This window comes from Lonchura striata, chromosome 1 (assembly GCF_050655825.1).
Source record: "Lonchura striata isolate lonStrDom1 chromosome 1, ASM5065582v1, whole genome shotgun sequence".
Classification (NCBI taxonomy): domain Eukaryota; kingdom Metazoa; phylum Chordata; class Aves; order Passeriformes; family Estrildidae; genus Lonchura; species Lonchura striata.
The window spans coordinates 37728870-37749262 of record NC_140703.1 but is presented as its reverse complement, the minus strand read 5'-3'; the positions used below and the strand labels follow the sequence as shown (position 1 = coordinate 37749262).

Here is a 20393-nt window from a genome sequence, read left to right as displayed (position 1 = left end):
GTGCTGTCTACTGCTTGACAGGCTGTAAGCCAGCAGAAGAGCATTGAAATGATTTGTGATGTGCAGACATTTAGTGCTCTTTTCCTACCAAGGCCATTCTGATATATTATAAAGCTGGAAGATTAAATACCCATTGAACATGTGTTCAAAGATCACACACACACAAAAATATTTGGATAACTGCAAGACAGGGTCACGGCAACACACTGATTTCAAACACTCAATGACACAATGATAGGAGAGATCAGATTGGATAAAGCACATGGCATACTTGATTTCAGAAATAAATGTCAGCTGTGAATTTCTACATTAGTATGGATGCATTTTTTCACTTCTTTACATGACATATTCAGCAAAAGCCTTTCAATATTGACAACACCTCATTCTGTGTAAAACTTGCTTCACTTTACTAAAGGAAAGCTATCAACCTACATTAGGCACGTATGAGACACAGAAAAGGCTGATGTACTAGGAACCATACTGCATGGCAGGTTAAAACCATAAGCTGTGGTTAAATTTCTGCTCTTATTTAACATGCTCCCCACCATCTTCCTGCACAAATCCTTTAAACACATTTGTATATCTTTTGGGGAGCACTGTATTTGCTGTGTATTTGAATGGATGCACCTTGATACTGTAATTTTGTTCACTTTCAGGTAACAGCTTAGAAACCCAGCCCCATGACCATTTTTCTCCCAAACTAATTTTACTACAAATGGCTTGTAGCAGTAAACTTGAGTTTTCTGCACAGTAGCTAGACCTGGGATTTTTATTTACACTGAAAGCTGTAAGTCACCTCAGATGAAACAATATTTTAAGTGGATTTTATCCCATGATTTTATACAGCTCTAATAAGTCAACAATCATTTATCTTCCTCATAATACTTGTAGTATTCACCCTGCTTGTCATATTCTTGCACCTCCTTGCTCCAAATGGGTTAAGCCCTCTAGCACATTCCTTGTGTCACTAGTTTTCTTCTAAAATATGAAAGGTGTTGTTTTTCCAGTACTTTCCTTCAAGATTTATTTTGGTGATGCAGGGGAGCAGTTGCTCAAGACAACTCTATTCCCCTTAGTATGATATATTACTATCAATAAACAACCTTTTGTAAAGCTAAAATGGGCAAGAATTGTTCCTTTTCCACAATTTATTTTTTTCTCTGAGATAATGCTGCTCAGATTTGAAGGATGGAAGAGAAATCACAACTTTTTATAAAGGTCTCCATCTATAAAATACTTTTAATTTTTTTTTTACTTTCTCTATCAATACATGCACTGCTATGCAACTGCACCCATTATTTTGTCCCTACTTCTCTTTTCAGAGAGTAATTTACAACAAAGGCTTTTTTGATCCCCCACAATGATTAATCAACTTTACCTTCTGCAGAGGAATGTACTCACATGACTTTTAAAAGTGTTGTTGAACATACAGAAAAAATTTAGTGCATTAGGATACAAATATACTTGCATGTATAAGCATTAGTTGAAATTATCTTTTATTGCTTAATTTCTGTACTTTTCAAAGCCATACAAGATGTAAAGATTAAGACAACAAAAGGAAGAATAGGCCCATTACTTAACAGGAGTAACAAGCAATTAATGAACAGCAAGTGACAGACTCAGCATTATATTACTTGGTTTCTATTTTTACCAAAAATGTTAAAATTTATCTGACAGTTAACAGACAGTGAATTTTGTTAAGTGAATGTACAAATTGGGGAATGAAACCCTGGAAAGCAGTGATATGGAAAGGGACTTGGGGATCCTGGTCAATGACACAGTGAACATGAGCCAGCAGTGCCCTGGCAGCCAGGAGGGCCAACCCTGTCCTGGGGGGCATCAGGCACAGCAAGGCCAGCTGGGAAGGGGAGGGAATTGTCTTGCTCTGATAAACTTTCATGCAGAAATTCTCAGATAGCCAGACAACAAATATAAGAAATTAGTTTTATTTTCTTGAATGAAGATATAAATAATTTAATGCAGAGAATATATATATTGGCAGAACACCAGCAAGTTCAACTGTAAACAGAATAAAACAGTGATAAAAACAAATTGCCAGTAGACAATACTACGATAGTCCTTAACCCATAAAAGGCCTATTCTTACTTCAAAGTTAATCCAGAAAGACTTAAAAAATTATTATTAAAGAATCAAACCAAGCATATGCATTTATACTGAACAAGATGGAACTGTTTCAGTTTTGGAAGGCGTCCACCTGTGCTGCAATTCTGCAACAGGAGCTGTCAAGTCCTTGCAGAAGGCAGAGTGGCCAGGAGGGTCAGTGTGTCCCATGGGACTACTAAAGAGCCTGGAGGCAGATCACCACCACCACCACCCTGGCACACTGAGATTCTGAGTATTTCCATATTAAAAGCCAGATACTATGCCCAGAAAGTATGTGCAGGTTTCTTAGAAATACTCTACTACCTGGAAGTTAAGAGCACTTATCCGCCCCAGGGCTGTGTATTTCCACTTGGAAAGGCAAAGACAGAGAAGTTTTCCCATTCTTTTGACCTCTGGGCTTACAGAAATTGCAGGACATACTAAAGAAAATCTATAGAGACATTCTGTACATGAGATTTTGAATTCATGTAAACCACTTTTCAAGGAAAAAAAAGGGTTCTTTAGTAAAGGCTCAGGAGTGTTTTTTTACATATGTAGATAAAAACCCCAAAGGGCCAAGCTTCCATTCATTAAAAAAGTGAGGAACAGACTGAAGGCAAAATCCTGAACCTATGTTCAAGATTAATTTACTTGGAGCAGTTTAGATAGGTTGAATCTGGTATTAGAGCTCCCAGTATGGGTCCGCTAATTTGGAAACTGTATTCCCATTTCAAGGGTATATAAAATGTTTCATTATTTCCAGTTTGAAATGAGCTGAGAGTGAGAATTTTTCAGAAAGAGAACAAATTTAATTCTAAAAGATATTAGGAAGCTTTCAGGTATGGCGTAAGAAATACTTTGAAAGAAATAGTATTGAATAGGAGACAATGAAATATTACTATTTGACTACTTCCTCCCAATTATTTTGCTCTTTAGTTTTACATATTCAGAAAACGTTTTTATTATACAGGAAGAATATCAAAACCAAAAGGTGCCAAGGTTATCATCAAAGTGGTGTTGCCTGCATGGTCTTTTCTGTCTGTACTTAGTGGAGTCATTCCATGTAGATCTATTTCCAGAACCTGTAAAACCCCAGTGCTATTGCCAGGCAAGTGAACACTGAAGCTGTTAAAAGAAACAAACCAAAAAACAAAACCCAAAGAAAGGAAATAATTAGCTGAATGCTGTTGTACCACTTTATCCACACAGCAAATTAGCTGCAAACAGATGGAAGAATTAACAGCTCTAGAGCAGAGCCTCCTAAACCTCCCAGATTGCTGCAGGTGCGACAGAACAATTCCAGAAGCCAATGGCTGGTCTCAGATGCTGTACCCTGCACAGCAGCAGTGCTGAGATGGGAAGCCCCATGCAGCAGCCTGAGGAGCCACATTTTCAGGGACACATCCCAACAGCTATGCTGAATACCTCAGAGCACCACGGGCTACAGGGGCTTGTACTACTGTCACTGGAAACTGCACTACAGGAGAGCTGGCTGCACCAGGGCTCACATCAGACATCCCAGATTTCCCATGGAACCAAAATGACAATGAATTTGAAAATGAGCTGTCAAACACAGCAGCAGTCCTGAAGCCTGATGAGTTGTCTTTTGGATTTGTTATGCTGCTGTTTCAAGTAGTGTTAAAATAAAGCCAATTACATTTTCCTTTGAACTTATTCTCACTTCCAAATACAATGCATTACTCTCTTTTTATCCAACTCCTACACAAAAAAATCTTCACTGGTTATGTACATATTGAGAAGACTAATTTCAAATTATGTTTTTGAACAAGCAAAACAAGCATTCTGAAATTAGTTCTGCTTGGCAGGGGAAAGTACAAGTCTTGCCACACAGAAACTGTGTGTCTATGGAGACTCAGTGGAGGCAGAAATGGTCACTCTCAGACCAGTCCTGAAAGACAGCAAAACTTCTGTAGCAACTCCATCACATCAGTGGCTGCTGCAGCAAGCAGAGGTACTGTCAAACTGGGTATAGTGTTTAGGCTTCTTTTTAAACCATGTCCATATTTGTCCTAATCTCAGTTCTGGGCACAATTCTAGTCCCACAGTGGCATGCTCCCAGCTCTTCTGTGCTGTCACATTCCTTCCAGCTAGAAGGGGAAAGGGATATCTCCTCTACCCAATCCTAGTTGTTTGCTGCTACAGCTGACCTCATTTAGCATATACTCCTGAACAAAATTTTATACAGCCACAATCCAGTACCAATACTCACCGCTTTCCCTGTCACATACCTGCCAGATAGCGAATGGTATCAAGTTTATTCGATTCCATGAGTGTTTTTAAGGAAGCTATTTCAGTGTCAATTTTATAACTGATTTCTGAGATAATGCTGTTGGTATTTGCATCCTGAAATATTAAAAGACAGCATATATTCGACAATGGTCTCTCTTCACCTTTCCAAAGCTGAACTAAAAAACCATGCTACCAGCAACAAGAAAATTTCCAACCTATCACTGCTAAGAAACATTAAAAGACAGAGAAAATTGCTTCATACAATCTGGGAAGATTGCTGAAGGGATAGACAGACAAGAGAAAACTTCAGTGATCACAGAATCAATGACTGGCTTGGGTTGGAAGGGACCTTAAAGACCATCTCGTTCCAACTCTCCTGCCATGGGCAGAGACACCTTTCACTAGACCAGGTTACTCAGAGCCCCTTCCAGTCTGGCCTTGAACACTGCCATGGATGGGGAGCCCACAACCTCTCTGGGCAACCTGTGCCACTGTCTCGCCACCCTCATGATGGACTTTTGTCTCTGATGTGCCAGTACCTCCTGAAAGAGATATTCTGCAGCACACAGAACAGTGTTCCTGCATTTTTGAAAAACAAAGTTTTAAGCATTCATAAGGCGTATCGCAAAAATGGAAGATATGCTCAAGTTAGGACATGGTCCCTCTTCAGCCCCTTAGACTCTGATGTCCTCTAGCAGCTTTGGGACTTCCAGCCCTTGAATTGCTTGGCTGTAGGCATCTGCACCATCCCTGTGGTACAGCTCATCAGTTAACAGTGGGAAAAAGGAAGCATGATAGCTCACATCCCAGCTGTGCCAGTCTGTGACAAGGTACCTGGGAAGTGAGGGACAAGGCTGGAATGCCTCCCTCTGCTGATTGGAGTTTAGCGTGAATCCCACAGGCAAGAAACACCTGCAACAGCCCTGAGTGATAGAGCCTGGCCTTTGCTTTACCATACCCATAAACGTATTAGCTTTCAGCAAAGATCGGTGTTTACATAACACACAATGCATAACTAAATCCTGTTTTGTTCAATACTTACTTTTTTATGAAACTCTGTAGTGGCTTCCATCAGTTTCCTCTCCTGATCTGTAAACTGTGGATAAAAGATAAATCACAGCTATAGCAACAGAAACACAACACAAAGCTAATAAGGGCATCTCACAGACCAACTTACCATATCTGTCACCCTGCTCCTCTCCAGGTTTATGTCCAGCTTGCTGTCAGCTCGGATTTTACCAGTTTCAGTCTTTAAAACAAATTAAGATTATGAAAATAGTTATTTATTCCCCCTAATGGGAGTGTGTAGGTACTTACTGTTTACTTACCATTAGCTGTTGTTTAACTTGATCTAATTCAATTTTCATTTTCTAAGGGCAGAGGAGAAAAAAAAAATTTTTTTACAAATTCAGGAAACTTAACCAAACGAATCAGTGATGTGTTATCACTGCATCCATGCAATTATTCTTTTCCCATTTTTCCTCCCAATGGGGCAATCTGTTCTTGATTAAATATCCTAACTAATGTGTTCGGATGTACAGGCATATATAATGTGCTGGGAATTTTGTTCAAAATAAAGGAATTATTTTGTAACAATTATTATCTTGTTACTCTGAGTCTAAAGACAGCAGAGAAATACCAAAATGCCATGAAGTAAAAGCAAAATGTGTCTCAATTACCAAATTAATTAAATTGCTACAAAAGAATGGCTGATTCCTCTACTATATGGTTAATGGCCAGAAACTAGAAGTTACCCTTAAATAGAATTAAAGATGAAAAAAATGTACACATCTTAGAATCCTTTACAGAAAACTGAACAGGTCATAGCACGTGAGGCATATTTTTATATGAATGCTGAAGTTGTAGCATACAGACTCTTCAGTCCTGATTAAAGCATCCAGAATTACTTTTACATTTGTATTTTGTTCTACTGTACATCAGGTAAAATGCAACAAAGTAAACTGCTTAATGGAAATACGTATTAGTACCTCATTTTCTGCTCTCAAGTTTGCAAATTCACTTTTCTCCAGGATGACCATATCTTTTCGAATGGAGTCCAAATGTGCCATTATCTGCTGTAAAGTTATTTCCTTTGAAAAATAAAGTATGCCATTGATTAATGTGCACTCTTTCTGACACCTAAAGAAAAAATGTTTAGGTCTGAAATGATGAAATTAGCTACTGCAAAGTACAAAAGTGGGGAGTCTCCCTAACAAGAATGTGACAGAAAGAGACAATTTAATACTAGCAGTTTGTTTGAATGACTCAAGAGTTTTGTGCTTTTTCTGTTGCTTTAATACACCAACTCTGAATTTAAGCAAAAAGATCAGAGGTGTTAGTCCAAGTAGGGATGAAATGAAATATACCTGAAACTACAGGTCAGTCCTGCAGTCTCTTCCACTTTCAATGAACATTCAGTAGCCTCAGAAGCATTAATTGTTGATTTGAATGCAGCTCTTACTAAGCACTTCCATTTCTTGCCTACAAACTCATAGGCCAAAGCCAAAGATTTAATGAGTATTACACTGCCAGTTTCAAAGTCTGATGGACAGAAGTAATAACACTGCTAAAAAGCACTGAGAAAGCCTTCCTGGGGTTTGAACTAACAAGTTCAGAATTCAACCACTACATATAAACACAGGAAGAAACCCAACCCAGAAAATAAAGGAAGAAACTCAGTATTTTAAAATGGCGAAAGCAATACTCCTTCACCCAGCATATGGAAGTTACCCTACTATTTAGTATGGAAAAAGACATTGCTGTGGGATTCTCTGATGCACAGGGATGATTTTGATCATTGCTCCAGAAGGCTGTGCAGACTGAAATTATGTGCTGTTCTTCTCCAATTCCTTAATGTAATTAAGCATTCATTGCTGTTTTATTTGAACTGCTGAGCCTTTTGCAGACTTTTATCTTACTGGCATTTACTTGTAATAAAAGTTGTCTAACTTGTTTTTTCCTTCTACATCTCAGAAGAAAACAAAAATTTCTGTCTCTGTGATTTTCTTTCACCAGAATGAAAACCTTTCTTTTTAAAAATCCTATTACACGCAAAGTGTCCTGAACAGAGTTGGCATGGAATTGAATTAGGCAGAAACACTGGCTTTTATAGTGTAGTTAATATTGATAATGAATGTTTTAAGATGGCATGAGGCATATTAGCTCCTCAGTGTAAATGCAACCAGAGTTTTCCCAGGAATTGTACAAACTTCATTGTGTTCAATGAAGTAGTCAGACTTCAGTGGAAGCTGGTCAGGCCCTATAACTATCTGTTAAAATCCCAAGTGAAACTTAGGAAAACCTGGCACAGGGAGGTATTTATAGTACTAGAGAGAGCTGCTCACTTCTGTTTTAAAGAAGCAAACAGGGCTTTTATAGCTACACAGCACAGATGAGTTTTTACCTGCTGGGCCTGTGTGACCATGTCCTTGTAGACGGTGTCTAAGCTGACATTGGACAGGGTTATCAACGCTGACACAATGGTCTGTGCTTGCTCCTTCCCAAAGCCTAGGGGATAATTGAAGGATGGTAAGTTATGGTGGTATTAAAAATCTGGATGAGGAGCAAGAGATGCTCAAGTGCCAGACCTTACCACAGCAGCACATGGGAATTCACACAATAACTGGGAACTGACAGCCAGGCACTGTGACTTCAGGTAGACAAAGTTAATGCTGCAAAAATCTGAAGCACAGCACCTTTTAATATACTGAAAGTCTACACATGCACCTGAAAGAAAGACCAAATTTCTCTGTAGAAGATCCAGCCGTTCATGCATTATTAAAATAATTTAGCAAAACTTCATAATGAACATTCACAAATTCTGTTAAAACCAAACTTACCTTGAGCTATAAAGCATACACTCTATAGAATAGTAAGTATTTCTGCATATATTGGAACTGTCCTGCAGAGATAGGAACATAGGCAAAACTGATTTTTAAACTGCTTCATCCATTGCTTGCAGAATTAACTCAAACTGGGATTTTTGCTTTCTGATGATAAAAAATACACTTTGCCTGTAGCTTGGTGTAATTTTGAAGTGTTACAGATGATGCGTGGTGAATAATGGGGAAGAAAAATTGCTCTCATTTTAGTCAGATCTGGTCAGGTGCTGAGAGCTTTTGCCCTAGAGATTTATTTCCAGCAATCTGACTGGTATGTTGTGTTTCAACTAGCCCATTCCATAAAGTGGGCTAAATTAACATTGAAAATTGCTTTCAAGGCACATTATTTAGAGAACTATACCACTGCACCCTTCTAAAATACTGTTACTGTCCAGGTGCACCACTGGCTTACATGTCTAAAAAAGTACATGTGCCTTACAGCAGCTTCTTCCCACTACAAAGTGTGATAGTATTGCTTCAGGTTCTCTGAATTTTCAGGGTTAGTTGAACTCTTGCCAATTCCTTATGTTGCTCTTCCTCCACAGCAAGAAATTACTTTGTTTTGTGAAAGTTTAGAAAATGAGGAAAAAAAAAAAAATGTAAGCAAGAGACTGAAGCCTGAAAACTGCCAAAAGCTTGGGAAAAACTAAAATGGCTCTCTTATTTTTGTGGTTTTACCTATAAAGATCTGTCACTGTGGTAGAAGTATTTGTAGAAGTTATAGAACAAATTAAACTGAGTAACAACTGGCACCAGACTTTATCCCAGAAGTCCTAAAGGAAGTTGAAGAAGAAATAGCTGAATCAGTCTCTAGGACAAGTAAGATTTCACAGCTTACTGTGGAAAATAAAAGTGCCAGTTTCAAAAAGCAGTTCTAGAGCGATGTAGGGAAGTGCAGGCTGTCAAGTCTGACAAGCATGATAAAAATAAACACAGCAGATTACTGTGAGTCTTTTAACTACTAACACATATTATTATTAGACCCAAATAGCGGAAACAATTATAAACTCTGACAGTACGAAGTTTCTACTGTCACTTGGGATTTTAAAAAATAGTTGCTCGTCTGATGAAGATATCAGCTCAAAGCTCAGCAGGGATGAATAAAGCTAACCAAACCCTTTGAATGACTAGGAAAAGGAACAGTGGACCCAGCATTACTTTACTATGCAAATCCATAGGACATTCAGTTGTCAAGTAATGCCAGCACTGTTCCCTGAAAGCCTGAAATGGAATGGAATGTGACAGAAGCAGAAAATACTAACAGAAGGGCATAGTGAATAATCAAAAATATGGAAAATCTACTGCTTCAGGAAAAAAAGCAACAAGCTAGGATTCTTCTGTTTGGAAAATGACAGGGCAATAGACAGAAGTTTGCATAATTCTGAGTGACATGAGAGATAAAATGTTCACTCCTTCCCACAAAGGAGCTGAGTGAGCATCAAATGCACCTCACAGATGCCAGATTCTGCATAAACAGACCACACAGATGCCTGAAGTTCCATGAGAAAGCATGCTCTGGATAGTAATCAGTTTATAGTGGCTCAGGGACTGCATAAACTTGTGAAAAGATTTCCACTGACGGTTACTAAAACTCTCAACCAATTTAAAGTAACTCCATGGTGACAGAAACTAGAAACCTGGAAAATACAAGAGGATGTGTGACATACATCTACCCTGTTATAACACTCCTCTGCAGGCTCTGACTCAGCTGCTGCCAGGAGACAGAACCCAGGGCTGGATGAACCCTTTATCTGAATTCAGCCAGCCTCACTCACAACAGAGGAGTGGGCATTGAGAATGTATCACAGCACCTTGCTGCTGAGAATATTTCTCACTAGGAAAAAACCCTTCAGCTACTCTTAGCAGGCTAATAGAAGGAATTTATTGAAGAGCTTCACTTTTGCTGTAGAAGTCTTTAACTGTTACTTCACATTTGTTACCTGTGTTGTGTTCTTCAGCTGGAAGACACCACATAAACCTGCTTACAGCTACAAATGAGGTCAATCTAATGTCCTAGTTATTTGTAGGGCACACCATCAGATGCCTCTCCTTCACCAGCCTCCTCAAGAGGCTGCTAAAACATTTTACACCACTGGTACTCAGGGGAAACTGACAGCACTCAAAGTTACACTACTTAATATTAAAAGTTTTCCTTTGAATTATTTATCTGACATCACTTACCATGGGCTTCCAGATCCTGCACTAAAGCATGGGTATCAAAAGTCACCTTCCTCTGCTCCAGGGGAGTGATATCAACTCTTCTGACATCATATGACTTCCTAACGATTGTGGCAGCAAAACCTGGAAACAACCAAACATGCCTTAATCTTACCTTGATTGGCTTATCATGCAATACACTAATCTTCATTTCTTTCATCACAGAAAAGCTGTATGGATGTTGCAACAAAAAGCTGGGTTCAACACACCAGAAACCATCAACCCTTTTCCACAGGGAATTTACATTAAACAGGACTTACAGATCTGTCTGAAGTGTGTTCATATAACTGTACAACAGACAAGCATCCTGATACAGCACAAATAAACCCCACAGCCAACTGTTTGATAATATTTGGGAAACATCACTGAAATAATTTTCATACTTGTAAAAAACACTGAATGACTTTATGCAATCAAGCATTTATTGCTGTTTTATTTGAATCACTGAGCCTTAATTCCAACAGCTTTTTATTTTATCACAGAATCATAGAATGGTTTGGTTTGGAAGGGACCTTAAAGATCATCTAGCTCCAAACCCCTGCCATGGGCAGGGACACCTTCCACCAGATCAGGCTGGTCAAAGCCCCACCCAACCTGGCCTTGAAGCTTCCAGGGATGGGGCATCCACAGTTTCCCTGGGTAGCCTGTGCCAGTGCCTCAACAGCCTCACAGTAAAGAATTTCTTCCTTATGCCTAATCCAAATATCTCATTTTCAGTGGCTTGTGTGAACATAAAGCTACAAGTAAAAAGAATATATATGCAAATCTTATTTTCAAGATGAATTAATTTCTTGGTTCCAGGAAAGTAACTGGGCAATAAAGGGATATGATGTTTTATCTAACACCTCAGAGATGAGGAATACCTAATCTCTACAGAGATATTAGTTAACCTCGGGTATTAGTTAACGATCCACTCTATGTATGATGTGCTCTCCCACAAGCAGGTTTCACTGCTTCTCCTACTTTTACTTCAAGCATATGTTTCTCTTCACCTTATGTTTGTGTGGCTTTGCATATTACAGATTCTGCTCTGATTCTCTGTTCTCTAAGCAGCCCTGTTACTTCTTCATCTGTTCATGTGAAACTACATGCACTGCTGGCTCTCTGCCTTAACCAAATTCTGTGTCTTATCCAGATCTTTACTCAAAAGCTTTATAACATTTAAACAATATGGAATTTATAATTTTGTGCCACTACTAGATAAATCAAGTTATGTGCTATCTTACAAATACTATAAAAATCTGACTACAACTAAACCAGCCACAGTACTTTATTATTAATGACAATATCAGAGTTAAGATGCACCAGATGCTACACACAAATAAAGAAAACCAATTTAAAGCGTTTTTATGGAGCTGTCCCAGGTTTTAAACACACGACTCTTATCTTCTAAACGCATAGGTGGATTTTTTTCTTTGGGTTGAAGAGCTACATTGCACAGACACTGTCTCAAGAAAGCCGGTATTTCAGCTCTGGTTGCTCCACTGCTGCAGTCTCGGGCGGATGCTCCTGTCCCAGGAGCTGAGAAAACCACTCCGCACACGCGTACCTGAGACAACCTCCGGATGACGCCCCCTGCACCCCGGCCTCTCCTCCCGTCCCGAACACCCCTGACAGCCCCTACGCACTCACCCCTTGCTCCAGCCCCGAGGGAAGGCGCTCAGCGCTCCCTCACGCAGCGCCTCAGGGACGGGCCCCGCGCCCTGTGCAGCCCCAGCGCCGCTCACAGACACGGGCTCACCCGACACCGGCAGCCACCCACCCCGAGGGGCCGCAGCACGGCGCCTCTCACCTCTGCGAGGAGCCGGGGGCAGCCGGGCCTGCACCGGGAGCAGGAGCGGCCCGGCCCAGGCGCGGAGGGCGCCGCTGCTCCCGACGCCCCTCATGGCGCCCCAGCCCGGCGCTTCCGCCCGCCCACTGCCGCTTCCGGCCGGCCCCGCGGGGCGTGCTGGGTACTGTAGTGTGCGGCAGGGCTCGGCCGGAGGCGGCGGCGCGGCGCCCTCGTGCGGTGGGAGGAGCGCAGCGCCGGGGCCGCGCCGTGCGGCGGCTCCGCTCAGTGAAACGCCGGGAAAACGCGCCTGAGGATCATCTAGTTCCTAACCCCTGCCATGGGCACAGGCACCTGCCACCAGAGCAGCTTGCCCTAAGTCCTATCCATCGCCTTGAACACTTCCAGGGAAGGGGCATCCACAGCTTTCTCGGGGCAACACATGCCAGTGCCTCACCACCCTCACAGTAAAGTTCTTCCTTATATCTAATCCAAATCTCAGTGACTTATGTGAACATAATGCTACATTTTTTTTTTAATACATACAAGTCTAATTTTCATTATGAATGAATTTCTTGGTTCACCAGGAAAGTAACCGGGCAGTACAGGGATATGATGTTTCTATCTAACACCTCAGAGATATCTTTTCTGGGAAACTGGTGCCAATGACTGCCCCCCCTCGGGGTAAAGAATTTCTTCCTAATATCTAATCTAAACCTGTCCTCTTGGTTTAAAACCCTTGCCGCACGTCCCATCACTATCGGCTCATTTAAAAAGTCTCTGTCTTTTCACAAGCCCCCTCAAGGTGCTGGGAGGTTGCAGTGAGGTTTCCCTTTAAGCCTCTTCCTGGGTGAACGCGCTCAATTCTCTCAGCCTTTGTAGGAGAGGTGCTCCAGCCCTTTGATCATCTTTGTGGCCTCCCCTGGACTTGCTCCAACAGATCCACATCCTTCTTCTTGTGTTGAGGTCCCAAGAGCTGGACACAGCACTCCGGGTGGGATCTCACAAGAGCAGAGCAGAAGGGCAGAATCCCTTGTCGCCCTGCTGCCCACGCTGCTTTTGCTGTAGCTCAGCGCACAATTGGCTTTCTGGGCTGTGAGCACACACTGCCAGGTTGTGTTCAGCTTTTTATACATGAGAGCCCCCAAGTCATTCTCCTCAGAGCTGCTCTCAGTAAGTTCCTCTTGCAGTCTGTGCTCATATATGGGATTGTCCCACCAGATGCAGCCCCCTGCACTTGTTGAACTTCATGAGTGCCTCATGGGGCCACGAATCACCAGCTCCTGTGTTGCTGAAACACAGACATTAGAAACAAACCCCAACAATAGCAACAAAGAGCTGTCACTAAGGGGGAAGAGCCGCAGATCTGCACCTTTTCTGCAGGGATGTTTTTGTTCAATGCTGTCACACACAGGCTCAGGATGGCAAATGCTCCTTGAGCAGCGCACAGTTCTTTCCATCCACAAAAGCTTCCCTGGCAGTGCAGAAAGGCCGAGTGCCCCAGGGTGTTGATTTTCTACTTCAGACAAACAGCGAGATGACAAACTGGGTGTTTGGAAGCTGTGCTTTCTGTCAGCCGGAGCCAGCAGCTGAACTCGGTACAGAGAGCTGCTCCGAGCACCAGGACTGCTGTCCCAGTTTGCCATAGGAGGGCAGCAGCCTACAGCCGGATCGGCTGTGTTCTGATCAGTTCACCCTTCTGCTCTGTTCTATTCTCATTAGTACGCATTCAGTGGAGGACAGCCATTCCTGTGCTCTCAGCTGGCTATTCTACAGCTTTTGCACACACACAACTCACACATCTCGATATTATCAGTCCGTTTGTCTGGCTGAGGGCCTGCAGCAGGGATTACTTTCATGCTGCCATGTGGCAGCACATTTCTCCCTCTCAGGATATTTCATAGAGGCACACAGAGAGAAATGAAAGAGAAAACAATTTCTATTTCTTCTCCTTGTTTTTCTCATGTGGAATGTGTTTGGAGAATTTTTTACCTGGAGTGAATGCTTGATTTGATTCTAGTGAGGGTTGTTTGAGCCTGATGGCCAATCCAATCCATCGTGTCTGGACTCTCATGAGAGGGTCACGAGTTGTGTTAAGGGTTAGATATAGAGTTAGAGAAAGCAGCATGTAGTTTTAGTATCTTCCTTTATATAGTATATTAATGTATTTTAGCATAGTTATAATAAAGAAATAATTCAGCCTTCTGAATTGAGTCAGACATTGTCATTTCATCGCATTGGGTTCGTCTGTATTTACAACACTGCCATACACTGCAAGGATGTAGAGTAGAGCTGTAGGGTAGAAGGCTCTCCTCTGAAATGGATGAAAATAGGGAAGGCAAGTGGATGTGGACCACCAAGCGAAAAGTGTTGAAACCAGTGAGATGGCTGGAAAGAGGGGAAATAACAAGATACATCCTCTGTCTGGTATTGGGACCATCTATCTATTATCACTGCCTCAGCATCCACCAGCACACCTCCCTCCCAGGTCTGTTCTGCTTCACCTCAGGGAGTAAGAGGAAAGTACTGCTGGGAATCTGATCCTTCTCTTACCACACTGGTGAGACAAAGCCAAAGTGCAAGATACACTTGGGAGCTTGGGAGGCAAAGCTGAGCAAGATGCAACAGCCCAGAGTGGGACAGAAGATAGCTTGCATCTAGAAGATGCTATTAATCACAATTTTGCCCTCTCGTTGTTTCAGCACTGGTTGGTATTGTATATATTTAGGAACATGAGACCTCCTCAGTGTTCCTTACTCAGGTCAATGTGTTGTGCTCTGACTCTCTTCTGTGTTACAAAGCCAGGCTATGCCACTGCTGGCTATTCAGTGGGCTCTTGTGCTTCAGCGTCGTGTTAGCAAACATCTCTCAGGATTTCACTCTCATTTGATAAAGGTACATTGCAGGTGGGAGGTTGTTACCCAGCAGCTCTCTAGAGTTGCTTAAGCTTTCTTTATGGGAAACTCAGGGAGAAGGGCTGGTGCATTCTACCCAGTTTTGAACTGACTGGAGCTTAACAGTGCTTCACAAACACATGGAGACAAAGAGCGGGGAGCAGGTGAATAATGCAGATCAACAACAACAGGACAATAGATTCTGTATTCCTCATACAAATTCACTGAGGCATGTGTCCTGGAAAGCTTTCTTCCTCCTAAGGTGTATCTATCACAGCTTGCTTTCCATCTAGATAAGCACATTTGCAGCAAATTAGATTACCTTCCAAATAAACATGCAGGGTGGGGCATAGTAGCCTGGGGTAGGATGGGTCAGTGCTCTGCATGATTAATTTACTTACATCAGGCTCAGATAAATCTTACTAAATTAAATTTAGATGGGGTATGGGCTGTGGACAGACAGACTTTGAAGCTGTGACTGACATGATGTTGATTTTCATCCTTGTTGGTATCTTGAATAACACTGAGACCCCAGTGGGAAGGAATAATAGAAGAGTGATCACAGATGTATTTGATTAAGTCTTGTCTAAGTCGGTGAGGTGGCTGCAGTCGATGGAACCATGCTGACTTGTGCCGACTTGTATCAGCAGAGGCTACTGCTCATTCATTGTAATCTTGTTGCACTGAGAAGCCCAAACTGTGCATCAGCATGTCACTGTTGTGAAATCTCAGTATGTAGATCCTGCATGCAGACAAAGTCAATTCAATTCCAGTGTGGAAATTAGTTAGGGAAAAAAGTCTTTGGTACTTGTTGCCTGATGCTCCTCTTGCCCATCTTTCTGAATTATCCTCTCTGTGCCCTTCACAGAACTTCCATCTACCACCTGTGTGGTACTTTGGTTGTCAGGTGCACCCCTCAAGCATAAGCCCACCCACATATTGCTTCTTTTCCTAGATGTCGTGATGTTTCATGGGCTCACTAAGCTATGGATAACTGACCCTGACATCCCCAGTCTAGGTCACTCCAGAAATCCAGATGGATTCTGCTCCCTTGTAATCTGATGATGTCAGGGTACACTGTGCGTCAGTGTCCAGCAAAGCCTTCCGCTTCTGTGGATCCCATGCCAGGCTGTCAAACCGGTCTTCTTGGACGGGTGCTTTGTAGCAGTGGTTTTCCTTGTAGTCCGTGCATGTGGGCTTCTAGATTTGAGGTGGGCACATTGTTCCCCTTCTTCATCCTCCCGATTGTGCAGGAGGAACCACAGGCTGGCATGGCATGCCCTGGATCCCCCTTTCCCTCTGACAGGACAGAGACAACTCTGAGGAGCATCTCTAGCCGAGACCTAGACCTTTGGTCAGGGGGAGGAGGGGAAGTTCTCTTTGAATCCTGGGAGCCATTGGAACTATCACTCTGTAGTTAGTGGTTTGGGGTCTGTCCAGTGCATCAGCCCCACGGTGCTGGCATTCAACAGCGGTGAGTTATGTGCACCTTCTGCACATGGACTGGGTGCAGTCCCACCACCTCTACTTCCCTCAAGCATTGGATGCCTTTTACAGTGGTGGTTCACTTGCCCAGGCATCGTACCAAGTCATCCTTGAGGGAGTAACTGACTTTCATTGTCAACAGGAATTACATCCAAAGGCTTCCCTTTGCCAATCCTGGTGTGTCTCCTTAGGGATCCCAGCTGCCTGGTTTGCTGGCTAACTCCTGGCAGCAGACCCCAGTATCCTGATGTTGGAGCAACCAGGTAGCAATCTGCTCACCTTGTGGCTGTAATTTCCCCACAGATCTTGCAGCTCCTTTAAAACTTGGGCTTTATGGCCTGAGTGATTTCTGCCTCCTTTGTCTCTTTGTCACTCCCTCATCCTGCCTCTTCTAATGGTGCTGGGCTGAGGCTCAGTAGGCACAGGCCAAGCCGAAAAATATTGCCAAAATTTGTTTGGTCTCACTGATTTAGGTAAGGCACCTTCTTTCAAGTGTGAGCCAGTTCAACAGGTTTATGTGCCTGTTCAAGTGTAAAATCTCAGGCTATTGAAGGTGATAACTGCTCTAGGCACTGGCTCTAGGCACCTTCCCAAATCATCCCACAAACCTTGGCAGCACCAACTGGCCATCTTGGTGCACATTTCTTTGTCACCTCACCAACAATGCTTTATGCTTTGTTTACCCTTGTGCCAGGACCAAGTCAGGTTCTGCAAGCCCACCAGCAATCCAACAATGCTTGAGAACATATTCAAACAGCATGCATGATCATGTACAGGGAGCTTGGGAACCCACACAAAAAAACTGGACACATCTATCCCAGGGGAGCAGAGGGAGGTGTAATCCCTAGTGCTTCCTGCAAGGGAGCTCACGCAGCACAAGAGGAGCATCAGTGCCCTGGCACACGGCCACTGCCTTTTTCAAAAGGTGTCCAGGCACAGTGAAGTAAAGCAGTAAGCACCACAGCAAACAGCAGAAATGGCCTTGGACTGTAATATACAGCAAAGAACACAAGCTGCATGACCAGCACAGGACCTGCCTCTAACAACTCTAACTGCTGATAGAATGCTCAAATGGAACCTGTTATCTCAGGCCCCATGCTGCGCTTGGAGCAGACAGTTGTGCCTAACAGGCACCTACCCAGCTGCTCACTGACTCCCTCATGGGATGGGGAGAAAACAGAAAGAAGATCAGGAGATTTGTGGTTTGAACTAGCGATAGTTTAATGGGGAGAGCAAAAGCTGCATGCACAGGCAAAGAAGGGGGAAAAAACTGCCACTGGCAGGCAAATGTTTTGCTACTTCTTGGCAAGGAGGACCTCAGCTTTAGTTGAGAAGACAAATGCCATAGCCACAAACATAGCTTCACAGAATCACAGAATCACAGACTGGCTTGGGTTGGGAGGGACCTTAAAGACTATCCAATTCCAACCCCCTGCCATAGGCAGGGACACCTTCCACTAGAGCAGGTTGCTCAGAGCCCCATTAAGCCTGGCCTTGAACACTGCCAGGAATGAGGCAACCTGTTCCAGTGTCTCACCACCCTCACAGTGAAGAATTTCTTCTTATCATTCTCTGTTTTTCCTCCTTCCTCTGTGCTTTTACTGCTAAGCATGATGTCATATGGCATGGAATATCTATTTTGTCAGCTAGAATCAACTGTCCTGACTGGGTCCCCTTTCAACCCTTTGACAATCCCCAGCCAACTTGCTGGGTGAGGTGGGCAGAGGAGGACAGAGAGAAAACCACAGATGCTTTATAAGCTCTGTGCAGCAACAGCCAAAATGCTGTTGTTACCAACACCATTTCAGCCACAGCTTCAAAGCATTGCTTCACACAGGCTGTTAAGAAAAAGAAGGTAACTCCCCCTCAGCCAGGCCCAGTACACTTGTCTAGCAAAGATCCTGAAGGACACAGCTGTACTGGAGAAGCTGACACAACTTCATAAACAAGTTTGTAAAAGTCACTGTAATCTTATTTACAAGTTATTATGGAAATGGCTGGCAGCTCCCAGGGAGAGTTTTTCACATCTCCTGGTGTTGCTCAGAAATTCTGATGGAGTCCAAAATGCTTTGACTTAGATTGCACAGTGGGGTTTTAGTGTTTTGAGACCACACAGACATTGATGCATTGCCACATAGGCATGAACAGCACCCACTCAACCCCAGTGCTCTGTATCATGGGAACAGCTTGCAGGCCATTGTTTTCACAGATCTTCTTGCTTGAATAGGTTATACAAGAACTAAGAGCTTTTTGCAAAGCCATCAAGTGTTCATGAGCCAGGAAACAGAGCAAATATATTTCTTTCCAGGTTTATGTAAATCCAGCTGGGATTTTAAAAAATTTAACAGATGAGCTTCAGAAAGGTACACTGCTTGCTTCAAGACAAGTGGAGACATGGCAACATCTCCACTTAGAGCTCCCTCACACGCAGAGGGTACCATCATCCTGGCTTGGCAAGGTTGTGTCAAGGGAGACATGTCACTGTAGCAGCTGCTCATTTCTAGATGCTCATTTCATCCATCTGCCCTGCAACCTGTTGTGCTGTTAACTGCATTTGCCTGTAAGGACATTTGTCTTCTCAGCAATTCTGTAGTGGTTAGACACACTACAGCCAACTGCTAAATGCCACAGACCATCAGAAATGAATGCAGAGTCATATGGGCCGTTGCATAATGGAGTTAGATGAGGTAATTTTTGTCCCCTGTTTCAGGTACCGCAATTTGCACTGAGGAGCTCTGTCATCTCACCCAAATCTGAAACAGGAAGTGTCTAAGCTGCCAGAGTAAGAGAGCCCATGCCTGACCTTCAATCCCCAGGAGGCACTTTTGCTCAGTAGATAGCTGAATGACAGAGTTTCTGAGTTTACTATACACACACCTTCACACACATACACACACACACACACACACACACACACATGCATTTATGTAAATTCCATTCCCATTAGCATGGCTATAAATTAGAAGTGGGTTTACTGTGACACTGTCAGACTCATTTGGCAGGAACCTCCAAAATGCTTTATGCTAGTTGAAATTCAGTTGAAACCAAATCTCTGTTGATATCATTCAAGTTCTTGTTTTTCCCAACAAGAAATTTGTCCCCTCTGTTGGTACCTTGCATGAATAAAAGTTCTTTTGTTCCTGGCTACAAGCTCACAAACCAGGTGAACAAAAGCTTTCTGCACTGGTGACCTCCAGCTTGGTTTGCTACGGGGATTGTAAATGGGGATGAATAAACAAATGCTACAGATTTGGATTTTACTGTACTAAAGAAGCAGAAATTCCTCATTCCAACATTATGCTGATTCCTCAGCAATCAATACAGTTTAAGGCTATAATGCACCTTTTCAATAGGTTTACTGACTTTAGGTAACAGATATGCAGAATATGGAATTAATTTCCCTGATGAGGTTGTTAAGCTGTTTCTCACACTAAGGGCAATAGGTTTGTCCCAGCAAAGGGTAAGATTTATAGGAGCAAGTTATAAGTCTTTTCAGTAACCAGGTTTTGTCTGTTTCAGCTTCCCTGTCCAGGCAAATGGAAGTTTGGGTATTAGAAATTCAAATGTACAGTCATTTGCCCTTTCTGTATGGCCAAGGACATGAGGAACACATCCAGCCATGAAAAAACAGCCTCTCAGCCACCATTTCATGGTCAGAGCTGAATCAGAGTTTCAGACTCTCTTGAGATATCTCTTTTTCCCAAAATGAAATTATTCTCAGTATCTACAGGTAATGTGCAAATCTGAAAATCTCTCCTACCCCAATAGATAAATCTAATTAAGACTTACATAAGA

General features: G+C 42.7%; 1 protein-coding gene across 2 annotated transcripts; it reads right to left on the bottom strand.

The window, feature by feature from the left end:
* Window positions 1-1479: 1479 nt before the first annotated feature.
* On the bottom strand, window positions 1480-12373 carry CCDC90B (coiled-coil domain containing 90B). Of its 2 annotated transcripts, XM_021545044.3 has the most exons (9): window positions 12244-12373; window positions 10416-10535; window positions 7757-7860; window positions 6342-6443; window positions 5682-5723; window positions 5531-5602; window positions 5396-5449; window positions 4353-4467; window positions 1480-3228 (listed from the first exon to the last, which is right to left on the bottom strand). In XM_021545044.3, the coding sequence occupies exons 1-9, from the start codon at window positions 12335-12337 to the stop codon at window positions 3173-3175; spliced, it is 759 nt and encodes a 252-aa protein (XP_021400719.2). In that variant the 5' UTR covers window positions 12338-12373; the 3' UTR covers window positions 1480-3172. The 2 variants fall into 2 exon arrangements, with proteins under 2 accessions (XP_021400719.2, XP_085449371.1); XM_085593245.1 differs by lacking the exon at window positions 10416-10535.
* Between the last annotated feature and the right edge of the window lie 8020 nt (window positions 12374-20393).

Coding starts and splice junctions, on each gene's coding strand:
- CCDC90B (XM_021545044.3), bottom strand. CDS start 12,337: ATGAGGGGCGTCGGGAGCAGCGGCGCCCTCCGCGCCTGGGCCGGGCCG. Junction 5,724..6,341: donor ACTTGAGAGCAGAAAATGAG/GTACTAATACGT, acceptor CTCTGCCCTTAG/AAAATGAAAATTGAATTAGA. Junction 5,450..5,530: donor GGAGCAGGGTGACAGATATG/GTAAGTTGGTCT, acceptor TTTTATCCACAG/TTTACAGATCAGGAGAGGAA.